This window comes from Cyprinus carpio, unplaced genomic scaffold (assembly GCF_018340385.1).
Source record: "Cyprinus carpio isolate SPL01 unplaced genomic scaffold, ASM1834038v1 S000006646, whole genome shotgun sequence".
Lineage (NCBI taxonomy): Eukaryota > Metazoa > Chordata > Actinopteri > Cypriniformes > Cyprinidae > Cyprinus > Cyprinus carpio.
The window spans coordinates 459,371-473,281 of record NW_024879272.1 but is presented as its reverse complement, the minus strand read 5'-3'; the positions used below and the strand labels follow the sequence as shown (position 1 = coordinate 473,281).

Genomic DNA, 13,911 nt, shown 5'->3' with positions numbered 1-13,911 from the left:
CACATTGGTAAATGGCAAAGTTTGGAACTTAAACACACTTTGTACTTTTGTGCTATAAATCTAATCATTTACAACTGTTACCATGAATAATTTTTCAGTGAAACAATGATTACTGTTCTTTGGTTGTTGTTCATTTTTAAATCGGTCAGGATTTATGATTTTGGTGGTGTAATGGTGTCTTTCTGCATCTTAATGCGATGATATTATTGTTTTTTGTGAGCTTTCATTTCTGCACCTGTAAACAGCAAAAAATATACAAGCATTTATAAGGTCTAATGTAATGCGCCAAACTGAATGAAATTAAATATATACAGTGCCCTCCACAATTATTGGCACCCCTGTTCAAGATGTGGTCATGGACTTCTAAAAATTCTCCTTTTTTTTAACAACATAGAACCCAAATGCAAAAAATAAGGTCCACTGAAAAATCCAACCTTTACTTAAGTACAGTTTTACTTCTTGGTGGTACCAAAAAAAAATAAAACACATCTGTTGGCCAACATTTAGAAAAAAAAAAAAAACCTGATGCATATTACTAATCAAAAATTAAGTTTTACTATAGTTTACAGTCAGAGGAAATTTACAAAATATCTTCATGGAACATGATCTTTACTTAATATCCTAATGATTTTTGGCATAAAAGTAAAATCTATAATTTTGACCTGTACAATGTATTTTTGGCTATTGCTACAAATATACCCCTGTTACTTACGAGTGGTTTTGAGCCCCAATGTAAGCGGACTGTACATGTACATCTATAATACCTCTGCCAAAACACATGTAACTGACTATAACACAAACACAGCATCACAGTTTATCACTTTAGATGCTTCTTCACTCAGCATGTAGAGACGCACAAGAATAACTGATTATTTATCTTAATGTGCCACAAATTTCTTTTAATATTTCTGTTTTGTAGCAATCAAAGAGAAGAGTCGTTGCTGAAGAAATGGCAGATGTCCTCAGACACCCGTGAACACTGAGCAGTGCTTGGAGTCCAAGACAGTGGACATCATCTTTGTTATACCGGTACTTCTCTGACTGGACTAGCAAGGAGCAGTTAGAGCCAATGAGAACGTTGCTGAGTTCAAGTAAATGTCAGCATGACCATTTCACCATGTTATTTTCTGCAGCAACTGGGGGAACTCTTAACTGAAATTATTTTAATTTTTGGGTGAGCTCTGCCTTTAATTTGCATGCTACACACTAAACAATATTAATGCTGGGCAAGCCACTATTGTGAAAATGTCATTGCGTTGCTGCTGTAAATAGATGTCTTATAACAGGTAGAAACAGGGCCGCTCAGTGATTTTTGGCTAGAGCTACTGCCCTTTTGCCCTCATCGGCTGAGGTGCCCCTCTCACCAATCCCCCATTACCAGCTCAAAGCTGTAGTTACCGCTCTGCTTAATTGCTGATAAGTAATCCACTCCGTGGTTTCCCGCCCGCTCCGCAGCTTCACTCACAATCTGTGTGCCGCTCTCTGGAGAGTGGAGACCACCCGAAGGTCGTTGCATTAACAGGTAGATGCATTAAGATCCACATTAGTCAGTGGTTGAGCTGCTGAATTAGTAATTAGTTGTTTTTTGTTGGTAATGACTCGGCCTTCTAAAAGTGTTGTACAAAATATCCATGTTCTTAGACAACAACAAAAAAAAATCATTACTAGTAATCAGACCAAATCTGATTCAAACCCCTGTAAAATAAATAATAATTTAAAAACTAATTTAATAATTTCCTTTTACAGGCAGTCATATTTTTTTTTCTTAAAGTTAACTTTAACAACATAAAACCAACCAAATGAAGTTTAAATTTCAATATTTAATTGTTTGTTTTTGAAACAATATGTTGAACACCAAAGTTGTAGCCTTCCTAAAAACAGACTACACAGAGAATTTGTTGGCCATTAGAGCCTACAGGTGGAAAGATATTTTTATTTATTTACTTTTATTTGTTTTTATAGCAATATCTGGCAACACTGCCAGAACTTAAACTGTTAGTAATCAAAAGAGCCCACAGACACTGCTGACAGGATACCACAGCTGGTAAGGCAAACGCAAAGAAACACACACACACACACACACACACACACAAAAACACATCATGATATTATCTGTCAAAAACGTTATCAAAACAGTAGCATATAACAATAGTGCAGAGATCTGTAGAGTGTAGTGTAGTTACGTCTATGCTATTTCATATTGTACTTAAATTTTCAGTCGTGCCAACAACATTCATAATGGCACTAGACAAAGTTATCGTCTATATAGAAATGGTTATTAATGAAAAATATAACAGTAATAGGCCTATGTATTGCTTAATAAATAATAAACAACTGATAACATTATATATCCCTAACCTAAAGTAATGGTGCAATGTGATATCATTTAACAATGCTCAAAACAGAGAAGACATCTTTCACAAACATCTACATATCTGTATAAAGTGTTTAGTGTGTATAATGAATGGGGTTATTATAGCACAATTCTCACCCAGACCACACTAATCTTCACACCCTGGCTACGGCCACGGTGTCTTCCAGTCCCCCAATGTGTTTCTCCTTTGCACAGTCTGGCAGAAATGATGTATGGTTCCAAACTACATGGTCACATGACAGTAAAAGTGTACAGTTGCCAAGATGCAGGGGGTATGTCAACTTACTCAGTTTGGCGCATTACATTAGACCTAATAAATGCTTGTATATTGTATATATTTTTGCTGTTTACAGGTGCAGAAATGTAAAGCCAAAAAACAATAATATCATCGCATTAAGATGCAGAAAGACACCGCTACACCACCACAATCATGAATCCTGAGTGATTTGAAAATGAACAACAAACAAAGAACAGTAATCATTGTTTCACTGAAAAATTATTCATGGTAACAGTTGTAAATGATTAGATAAATAGCACAAAAGTACAAAGTGTGTTTAAGTTCCAAACTTTGCCATTTACCAATGTGTCGTTCAAAACACCTACAATAATGTATCATTAGTTGACATTAGTAAATGTTGAAATTAACTAAAATGAGCCATACATTTGTTACAATTTTAATCTTTGTTACTGTTTGTTAATAATAAAAAAATCTGTTCTTTGTTAGTTTATGTTAGCTCATATCCATTAAATAATGTTAACTGATACAGCTTTTGTTTTTAATAATATATCAATAAATGTTGAAATTTATATCAGTTGATGTTAATATATGCTTTAGAAGTATATGCCATTGTTAGTTCATGTTACGTAGGTAACTATGTTACCCGAGTGTTTAATGTTTGTACTTAATAAATTTTATAATCCAAGTATAAGTAAATGCAAGGGTAATTTTGCAAAATGTGATGTTTTATAGCTATTTCTGTATAACAACTTCTTTTGTTGTTGTTTTTTGTTTTTGTTTTTTTGGTTTTATTGTATATTTTTGTTCATGCCAACTTGATCAAGTGAGTTCTTTAAAATGGACTTTAAAATTGCATTCGTCATAATCTACATTATATATATATATATATTCATGCCAACTTGATCAAGTGAGTTCTTTAAAATTGATTTTATACAAAATAAAAGTTTTGTTTACATAATATATGTATGTGTACAGGGTATATTTATTATGTATATATAAATACACACACATAAATTATATATTTAGAAAATATTTACATGTATATACATTTATATATTTATATTCTTATATTATATATAAATATATTTAATATATAAACATAACATATTCTTCTTAAATATATACATGCATGTGTGTGTATTTATATATACATAATAAATATACACAGTGTACACACATATATTATGTAAACAAAACTTTTATTTTGGATGTGATTAATCGTGATTAATCATTTGACAGCCCTAATATATATATATATATATATATATATATATATATATATATATATATATATAATATATATATATATATATATATATATATATATTTATATATAAATATATGAATAAATGTTTGTAAAATGGCACAGCTTTTTAAATATCGGAAAGTACTACATTCTTAACATCAGTCAAGGATTATTTAATGCTAGAACTTTAGTAATTAGAATTAAAACCATGTATGAATGCACATTGGTCATTTTAACTGAACTTAGGACTAGTGGTGCTGCTTTTTTGGTTATTCAGTGTTTCTGTAAAAAAAAAAAAATTGGGGAAAAACTAACAATAATGCTGATAAGATAATAACAATAATAATACTTAGAATTCTACTAATAAGAAGGTTGAGTTGTTCGCTCGAATTGATTTGCTGAAATCACAACAGGGAAGATAATAGGTGAGCATCAGCCAATGAGATTGTCGTTTGCACATTAGTTCCGCCCACTTCTGGAAAACCCGTCAGTTCTTAAAAGCTGAAGAATTCCAAAGGAACTCCGTTATTTTGACCGGAAAATACAACAAAGAATATCGTTTACATTAAGAGCGTCAATTCTGCATTTATGTAAGACTCTCTCTCTGCATGTGTGTGAGACAAAGTGACAGCAAGGTGTGTGCCTTTACACTCGAGTTCACAGTACGTCAAATACAGGTTGTTGCCCAGAATGAAGATTTAGTCGCATATGCGAGTGATTTACTCACAGTGTAAAGGGTTGACTCATTCCTACACAGTCAGTAACGACACTGTGGCTGGGCAACAGCTTAAATTGCTGGTCTATATTTGCAGTTCAATCATTTCAGATAAACCTGAAGAGCAGTAACAGATATACGTGTCGGTCAGAGTGTTTCTTGTTTAAATGGCTGGTTTTATAATGTTTATTGCTCAGCGTCTGCGGTCCTGATCAATCATCCTCTGCGATCAGCTGTGCTTAAAAGCTCATGACGGTGTACAGATAATTAATGAATGAGCTCCATTAGAAATGAATGACGTGAGTGGCCTTGCGGTTGTATCATCTTACCGTTGATCCAGCGAGCTTCAGGGTCGTGTATGTAGAAATCTGCACTGAAAAGATCCTCCACCGTCAGCTTGGTGTCACTGCCGGGCTGCGTATCCACTGTCACACAAACAGACAGACAGACAAGAGCATCGGATCAGAAACAGAGCTGCTGAAGGCATCACACATCACGTAATGAACGGCAGATCAAGTAACGCCGCTCACATCGGCCTAACGCTCCAGACTTTAGTGATGCAGAAATCTGCCAGACTGATTTCAGGAAGGAAGTTCACAAGCATTTTCTTGTGTTTGCTGCAGTACCTGGAGTGAGGAGGATCACAGACAAGGTGATGAGAGAACAGACCGCCAGAATGACCAGCAGAGCGATGGCGATCCCCTTCCAGTTCCTCTGAGGAGCACTCATGCCCGCCAGGTCCTTCACAAACACACACACACACAAACACACACACACAAACACCTCAGTTCTTCACACACACACACACACACAAACACATATCATTTGTACTTGATGATAGACGAGTCTAAATGATCTGAGTAACAGAAGCACAACTCATATGAGGCAGGTAATGTGGAATCATGGACAAATGCTTTCTGTTCAACACTTCACCTTCATGAAGGACTAGAAACACCGTACAGGAGCGTTTCTGCTCACTGATGAAACTTATGTCTCCCACATTACTCCTGGTATAGAGACTGAAATGACTCGGAGATCTCGTCAGACCTCCACACAGACTTCTGCAATGAATGTGATAAAACAATAATACAGTGATATTCACGATCAGAGTGACCAAAAGAAAACTCTGCTCCAGTTTAGAAGAGCAAACAGGCCCTGAGTTAAAGGACAGTCATATTTAGATCTTGTACATTTATGTCTTCAGTCAATGATAATTGCTGTCCTTTCGGAGGATCATAAATCACTGAAATACTTCAACAGTCAAAGTCACCAAACACTTCCACATTACAGCTCTCTGCAGAACGCATGAAAGGGTTAAAGATGTGCCGATTTTCTGCAACTTTAGAGTGCAATAATACAAAAATAAAACAAGGAAATGATGAAAATGAACCCCTCAAACGTCGGCTGTGAGCGTGAGACAGTGTGAGCGTGCCGTTATTTTTAGTGAGGTGACACGTGAAACGCTGCTCGCTTTGACCTCACCTACATCTCTCAACACGAGCGGCGGAGCTCGGTCCTTCACACACCATCAAACACCACAATCTATGGTGTTTCCTACACACATGAACCACTCCACAAACCATAAGAAAGCCCACGTAAGCAACGTCAGCAATGTCACTGTGCAAATATACTCCTACCGTCTATATATAAAGGTCAGTGCATGTCAGAATAATAAAATGGACATCAGGCTCCGATTACATAAACATAGCCACTGTCTTAAGATCCAGTCTGAGCCACTGAGTGACTCAAATTAGACCAATCTACGTTTTTGTTATGTAACTGGCTTTAAAAAAATATGACTTACTTGTAAGACTAATCTAAGTATTTTATGCAACCGACCACTGAACACAACATCTGGAAACCTCTGCAATCTCAGAAACAGAGAATAAAGGTATTTTTTTTTAAATATTCTGCATTAGACGTGCTGGTATTCGGTAATGCCATATATCACAGTAATGAATATGCATGTTATTGCTATCGTGGGCACTTCTAAATACCGTGAATAATTATATATTACAAATTATTCAGAATTAGGAATGCATTTTAAGAATACTTTTCCCATCAACTGGTCAAAATGCACAACACTGCTGTATGCTGCTTGAAAGAAGAGAAATCAAGAGATTGAAAAGACATTAAGGTGCCTGGTTGCGGACAACCAATCAACATGGAGCTCTCATTTAATTTGGGCTGAATTTGCACATAACACCCTTTACCATTCCTCCATAGGCATGTCCCCTTTTGAGTGTCAGTATGGTCCCCCACCCCCTCTATTTCCTGGACAGGAGCTAGAAGTCGATGTTGACGAAGATCAATCCAGTTGCTTATCGACGACTCTTGCCCAGGTCTATGAAGATTCATCCCACTTTTCATGTTTCCCATTTAAAACCTGTTGTTTGTTCTACTCTGTCTCCAGCTAGGAAACCCCCATCAGTACCTCGCATCATTGATGGTCAGCCAGCTTACACCGTTCGAAGGCTGTTGGATTCTCGACGGGTCCGTGGCAGGGTTCAGTATCTTGTGGATTGGGAGGGCTGTGGCCCAGAGGAGCGGTCCTGGGTTCCTGCACAAGATATTTTAGACCAGACTCTCATCTCGGAGTTTCGCAGAGCCCAAGGAGACTGTCAGAAGAACGTCAAGGGCCGTTCCTAGGGGAGGGGCTCCTTTTAATTTCTAATCTCTGCACTGCTGTTCCACTCCCGGCCTGCAGGGGACACCTTCCTTAAGTCTTCTTGGCTATGCTCCCTTCAGGCCTCCAGATGGCATGTTTACCCCAAGCCCAGTGCTCTCCAGCCCTGCAGAAGGCAATATCATACTTAATCTTGCTTAGTACTCTCCTCGTTAGTCCTGATTTTCTTCACCTGTGTTGTATCCTTTATAAGGGTGTTCGTTCTCTGCTATTGTGTTCAGTCTTGAGCCAATGTACCACAGTTACTAGTGCTCAGTTAAGGCTGTACCTTATTGTACCATTTTTTTTTATCCTTGTGTCTATTTTCATTTCTCTGTTTTATGGAAGCTTGGCTATCCTAGTTTATTTGTACTTTGCAACCTTGGTTTCTCAAGTAAAGATTTTTGTTTGGAAGACTCAAGTCTCCTGACTCAGTAAGAAACACATCACACCTTCTACACCAGAGACCCGGGTTCTAGTCCTGCTTAAGGCAACCTCCTAACATTTTCAGACAAATACTATTTGTTAAAAGCTTAAAATGAAGCTGATCTGATCAGACAAAATAAAACCAGATTTAGGGCTGCACGATTATGACAAAAATCATAATTGTCGATTATTCCCTTGAAATTGTAATTGCGATTTATTAATTACGATTATCACAGTTTACATAGAATGATGTTTATGTTTGATGCAACTGCATGCCATATTTTTATATGAAAATAAACAAGCTAAAAACACTCTAACAGAAAAACCTTAAGTATTAAGCCTTAAATGTCAAATATGCATTGGATTGGTTTCTTCTTTAAATTATAAAAAAGTACAAATATGAATGGTATTATAATGTTATACTGAAACTAAAACAATGGAATAAACTCCTTAAGATAACATGTAGAAAGAAAAAAACATATCTTAAGCTTATGTTTTAAAAAAACAACGTATCTTGTGCTCCTGTAGCTCAAGTGGTAGAGCATTGCGTTAACAAGCCCAAGGTTGGGGGTTCGATTCCCCGGGAACACATGATAGGTAAAAATTTATAGCCTGAATGCACTGTGAGTCGCTTTGGATAAAAGCGTCTGCTAAATGCATAAATTTATAAATTATAAATTTAAGCGTGCAGAATAACATGTGGACTTTGAACGATTAATTGTCGCTTTGAACGTTTAAGTAATTTTAAGATATGTTGTTGTAATAGAGATTAGAATTTTGATTAATTGTGATGACATGACCAGATTTCTGTCATCATTTACTCTCCCTCCTGTCGCTCTATAACCGTATAATTCTGTTTGTTTAGAGGAGCACAGAAGAAGATTTTTGAGGAATGTTTCATCTGTTTTTGTGCATACAAACTTCAAAAAGGACATAAATGACTGGCCAAGTCTTCTGAATCTAATAAATGGATTAAATTTCCATATTTTGTGTTTGTTTCATATCAGACATCCCTCCTGTCCGAGCGTCTCCTGCATATCGATCGCAGGTCCCTGACGCTCGCAAATTATATACAATACCCTGAATATCGAGCGAGAGACAGAAGCCCTGTTTCCAGCTTATTAAGGTGTGTTTTCAGTGATCCCTGCAATGAGTTTTTGCACAGTAGGACGTCTGTCATATAGTTAAAGCCAGTTACTGTAGTGCATTAATACTGTGAAAAGTTATCAAAAGGTCTGTATAAACATGCCCTTTAAAAGAATACATTTTTTACTGAACATATCTTGTCATTTAGCAATGAAACTGAATTTCATCACTACAGACTTGGAACTATTGCATCCCTTAAAGCCTGTTCACTTCAATGATAATTAAAAACAACAACAATAACAAAGTTTTAATTATGACAATAGTTTTTAATGATTAATTATTTAATATATTATAATAATGATAACCACATAAAGGAACAGTATTGCTGGAATCAGAGCGATGTTTCGCAGCTGATAAATAATAAAAACACTGAGATCAGAATACATCAGAGTTTAAAGAGCTGAAGCATTTAGAGCAGCAGACTGACGGACAAACACCTGCAGCATATTTCCAGTGAATAACACTCAGAATGATTTCCAATGTACTTCCAGTCTGACCAGTTAAAGAAACACTGAAGTGTGCACTTGTGAGACTAGGCCTTGTGCTGGCAGAAAACCATTTTCATACAGATTTCTTCCACTAAGGCTTATGACGGATGATCAAAAGCTCAAATCTTACTAATCGCCACATGCTTATCACAGAATACACAAAAAACAACAACATTGGTTCGATATAGAGTAAATTATCATCGCCAAAGGAATTAATTATTTCTATTCTTGTTTGCAGAGTCTTCACAGTTGACTCTGCCAGTCAATCATTCTAATAAATGCCACATTTTCCACATTAAAACCCCATAATAAAAGCAATCATGGTTGTGCATCGGAAGGCCAGCTGTAAAAACTGAGACTTAAAAGCACTCTCAATGAAAATAACAAAGTTGCATGTTTTAAGCTCCACCAAATATCCCAGCAGACAGAATTTTCTATTTGGAATAGTTGAATTGCAGGTACTGTAAGCGACATCGGTCTAGCAGACAATGTGTTTCTGTTTCACAGTTCTGCATGAACACGTGAGAGGCAGTGGAGACGCCAGTGATCGTCTGAAGATGAATGTGAGTGTAGATGATCGACTCTGACACAGACAGCACAAACACCTGCAGCGAGCGAATGTGTCTGCAAACACATCCAGCTGCTCCAGCCATATAAACCATCTCAACACTCACATTAAAATATCACTAATCAACACACTGGGATTGAACAAATGAAGCATCTGAATGCAGTCTCTGTTTGTGCTCTCCAACATGAAAAAAATGCTATAGTAAACACTGCATTCATTTTGAACCATACTATAGTAAAGTGTATTATACTGTGTATATTATAGTATTTACAACACTTTGTTAATGAATGCTTCAGCATACTGGAGTATAGTGAACTGATAAACTGTACTGTAGTATACTTTAGTTTTTATTACAGTAAACTGTTGTGTATTGAAGTATAATAATATACCCTTTAGTTGTAGAAAACTTCATAAAGTATTGGGTAAAGTAATTTGTTTAAATATCACTATGTTATATTACCACAGCAACTATAGAATTATCACAACAGATTAATTCAAGTACTTTACTATAGAATGGTTCAAAAACACTATAATATTTACTATAAATTACTATAGTATTTTTTTTATGTGAGCTCACACTTTACCTTTCATTTTAGGCAGCTTGGGTAGTTACATAAAACAAAACAAAACAAAAAATGCTACAAAATATATATAAAAACAAAACTTTTCTCTTTTTCCAAAGATGTTTTTTTATTATTTTTATTTTTTATCTATATTCTAAGGATATTTAATTTTATAAATATTAAACGTTCAGATGTTATGATATCATTTTAACAGTCAGACTACATGGAATATTTGTTCTTGTGAAAATCTATCTGTCACTTAATTCTGACTTCGGACATCTGTTCTTTGAAATTAACAAAAATGACGGAATGCTAATGAAACCAATAGTGATAGAGCAGATAGATACAAACCAGAGAGCAGTTCAGATGAAACTTCGCTTTCAACATTCACAGAGATTTCAAACTAAAACACATTATGAGAGAACTAGCACTATCACCTCGAAAAACTGAGTGTTGTGTTTAGACACAGTGACGGCGTCTAACGCAGATTTGATGAAAATGCAGCAGGTTTTCGCGGTTCTGTCAGAGAAATAGCGAACCGTTAATTATTCACAGACACCTTCATCAGCGCGCTCCCGCGACTGGACAGGTACACAGACACGGGCGCGCGCAAGGCCAGCGCAATCACGATCACGAGCAGAAACCGAATAATGACTGACCGGTGATGAAGAAACACGACAGCAGAACCGTTTGATATTTCCTCTGCAGTTAAACCGAGAGATAACGGTGATGTCATGAACGCCGCGGGCGTTGGGTTGGTGTACGCGCGATACTCACCGGATTCTGGAAAAACAGGTCCCTAACGAGATGAAAAAGCACCGTGTAACGCGAGAAGATGCCGTTCGTTACCTCGTCCTGCGGATTCGGTCTCTGGCTTTGCTGCTCTTTGGTGGCCGTCATGATTCCGCTGAGAAATCCCCAAAACAAACCCCGGTGTGTCTCCGCTAGCGTCCGTGACCGAGCAGGGTCTTTCTCATTCCACCGCAGCGCGAGCAATCTGATACTGATCGATCTGAACGAATATAAACCGCTGTGAACGAGGGCTGGACTGATGCTGCGCTCGAGGGGCGGGAGGCTGACGCGCGATCCCGACAGAACCGACAGAAGGACTGATAGACAGGCGCAGTGCTGTAGTTGTGCCTGGAGAAGTGGCTATACTCTTAATTTATACCCCATTTTTAAGCGGCCCCAGCAAAAGATGAACGGCCTGTGTTATAAACAGTGACATGTAACACTACAGGTGCATCTCAAAAAATTAGAATATCATGCAAAAGTTCTTTATTTTTTGTAATTCAATTAAAAAAGCAAACTTTCTTATATTCTAGATTCATTGCACACAAATGGTTATGACTTACAGCTTAGGAAAATTTAAAAAATTCAGTATCTCAAAAAATTAGAATATTTTCTCAAAGATCAATCAAAAAAAGATGTACAAAACAGAAATGTTCAAGATCTCCAAAGTAGGTTTAATTATGCACTTAATACTTGGTTGGGGCTCCTTTTACATGAATTACTGATTCAGTCAATACTTGGTTGGGGGTGATCAGTCTGTGGCACTGCTGAGGTGTTATTGAAGCCCAGGTTGCTTTGATAGCGGCTTTCAGCTCCTCTGTATTGTTTGTCAGATGTTACTTATCTTCATCTTCACAGTACCCCATAGATTCTCTGTGAGGTTCGGGTCAGGTGAGTTGGCTGGCCAATCAAGCTCAGTAATATCATTGGAAGTGGTTGTGGCACTGTGGGCAGGTGCTAAAGTCCTGCTGCAAAATAAAATCAGCATCTCTATAAAGCTTGTCAGCAGATGGAAGCATAAAGTGCTCCAAAATCTCCTGGTAGATGGCTGCACTGACTTTGGACTTGATAAAACACAATGGAACAACACCAGCAGACGTCACGGCACCCAGATCATCACTGACTTCAGAAACTTCACACTGGACTTTGGATTCTATGCCTCTCCAGTCTTCCTCCAGACTCCAGACCTTGATTTCCAAATGAAATGCATATGAATCATCTGAAAAGAGGACTGTCGACCACTGAGCAACTGTCCAATTCTTTTTCTCCTTAGCCCAGGTAAGATGCTTTTTATGGTTGGTTTTTTTTTTTTGTTGTTTTTTTTTTTTTTTTTTTTTGGTTCAGGAGTGGCTTGGTTCTAGGAATGTGACAGCTGTAGCCCATTTCCTGAAGACGTCTGAGTGTGTGACTCTTGACTCCGGCTTCAGTCTACTCCTTGTGAAGCTCTCCCAAGTTCTTGAATCGGCTTTTCCTGACAATCTTCCCAAGGCTGTGGTCATCCCTGTTGCTTGTGCACCTTTTCCGACCACACTTTTTCCTTCCAGTCAACTTTCTATGAATATATTTCGATACAGCACTCTGTGAACAGCCAGCCCTTCGTCGTCTTCTGGACAACTGTCAGGTCAGTAGTCTTTCCCATAATTGTGGTCGCATGTTCTAAACTAGCCCAAGAGGTACCCAGTATTTATACTCAAAATTAATCAAACTAATCAAGTTCAAAATGGAATATTCAAATTTTCTGAAATACTGAATTTTTATTTTTCCTAAGCTGTAAGTCATAACATCAGAATAAAAAAAAAACTCTTGAAATATTTCAGTTTGTGTGCAATGAATCTAGAATATAAGAAAGTTTGCTTTTTTGAATTAAATTACAAAAAATAAAGAACTTTTCCATGATATTCTATTTTTTTTTAGATGTACCTGTATTCTTGCTTCTTAAAGGGATACTCCACCCCAAAATGAATTTTTTGTCAATAATCACTTACCCCCATGTCGTTCCAAACCTGTAAAAGCTTCATTCATCTTCGGAACACAATTTAAGATATTTTGGATGAAAACCAGAAGGCTTGTGACTGTCCCATAGACTGCCAAGTAACTTACACTGTCAAGGTCCATAAAAGTATGAAAGACATTGTCAGAATAGTCCATCTGCCATCAGTGGTTCAACCGTACCGTTATGAAGCGACGAGAATACTTTTTGTATGCGAATAAAACAAAAATAGTGACTTTATTCAACAATTCCTCTTCTCTGTCTCTCCCCACATCACTGTAGTGCCATTTTGGAGAATATGAACTGAACGCAAGCAGTGTACTCTCTTCTGTGTCAGCCGCGCTGCAGGGATGCATGCACTTTTTCTTTCAAACCAAAACATAAATATATACAGAAAACTTGTCCTTGTGGTGCATTTTGTCAGAACTTCTAGTAAATTACAAGCGATTTTGTTTAGTTAGCTGTTCAGAATCGTAGAAGAATCGTAATATCTTTTTGATAGACCTACCAAAAAATAATTTAAAAAATTGTGATTTGATGATTTGCAGGTCTAACCCTATGTTTGACTGACTGTTTCTCCCATGGCATACAGTGAGGGGAAAATGGTAACCCCCTACTCCCCACCATATCTTTTACAATTTATGTATAGTGCAAAAAATAAAATAAAATAAAATAAAATAGTTTAGAGCATTTTTAATGC

The 13,911-nt window shown here is 36.9% G+C and overlaps 1 protein-coding gene across 2 annotated transcripts in view; it reads right to left on the bottom strand.

The window, feature by feature from the left end:
- The window catches only part of LOC109071077 (inactive dipeptidyl peptidase 10-like), a 46,293-nt gene extending 34,779 nt beyond the window's left edge, over nucleotides 1-11,514 (bottom strand). Inside the window, exons 1-3 of one of the 2 annotated variants that reach the window (XM_042755179.1) lie at nucleotides 11,207-11,514; nucleotides 5,200-5,314; nucleotides 4,903-4,998 (exon numbers count right to left, since the gene is read on the bottom strand). In XM_042755179.1, coding sequence (XP_042611113.1) covers nucleotides 4,903-4,998; nucleotides 5,200-5,314; nucleotides 11,207-11,329 — 334 coding nt within the window. In that variant the 5' untranslated portion in view covers nucleotides 11,330-11,514. The remainder of the gene's footprint in view (nucleotides 1-4,902; nucleotides 4,999-5,199; nucleotides 5,315-11,206) is intronic. The other variant, XM_042755180.1, reaches the window with a different exon arrangement.
- Between the last annotated feature and the right edge of the window lie 2,397 nt (nucleotides 11,515-13,911).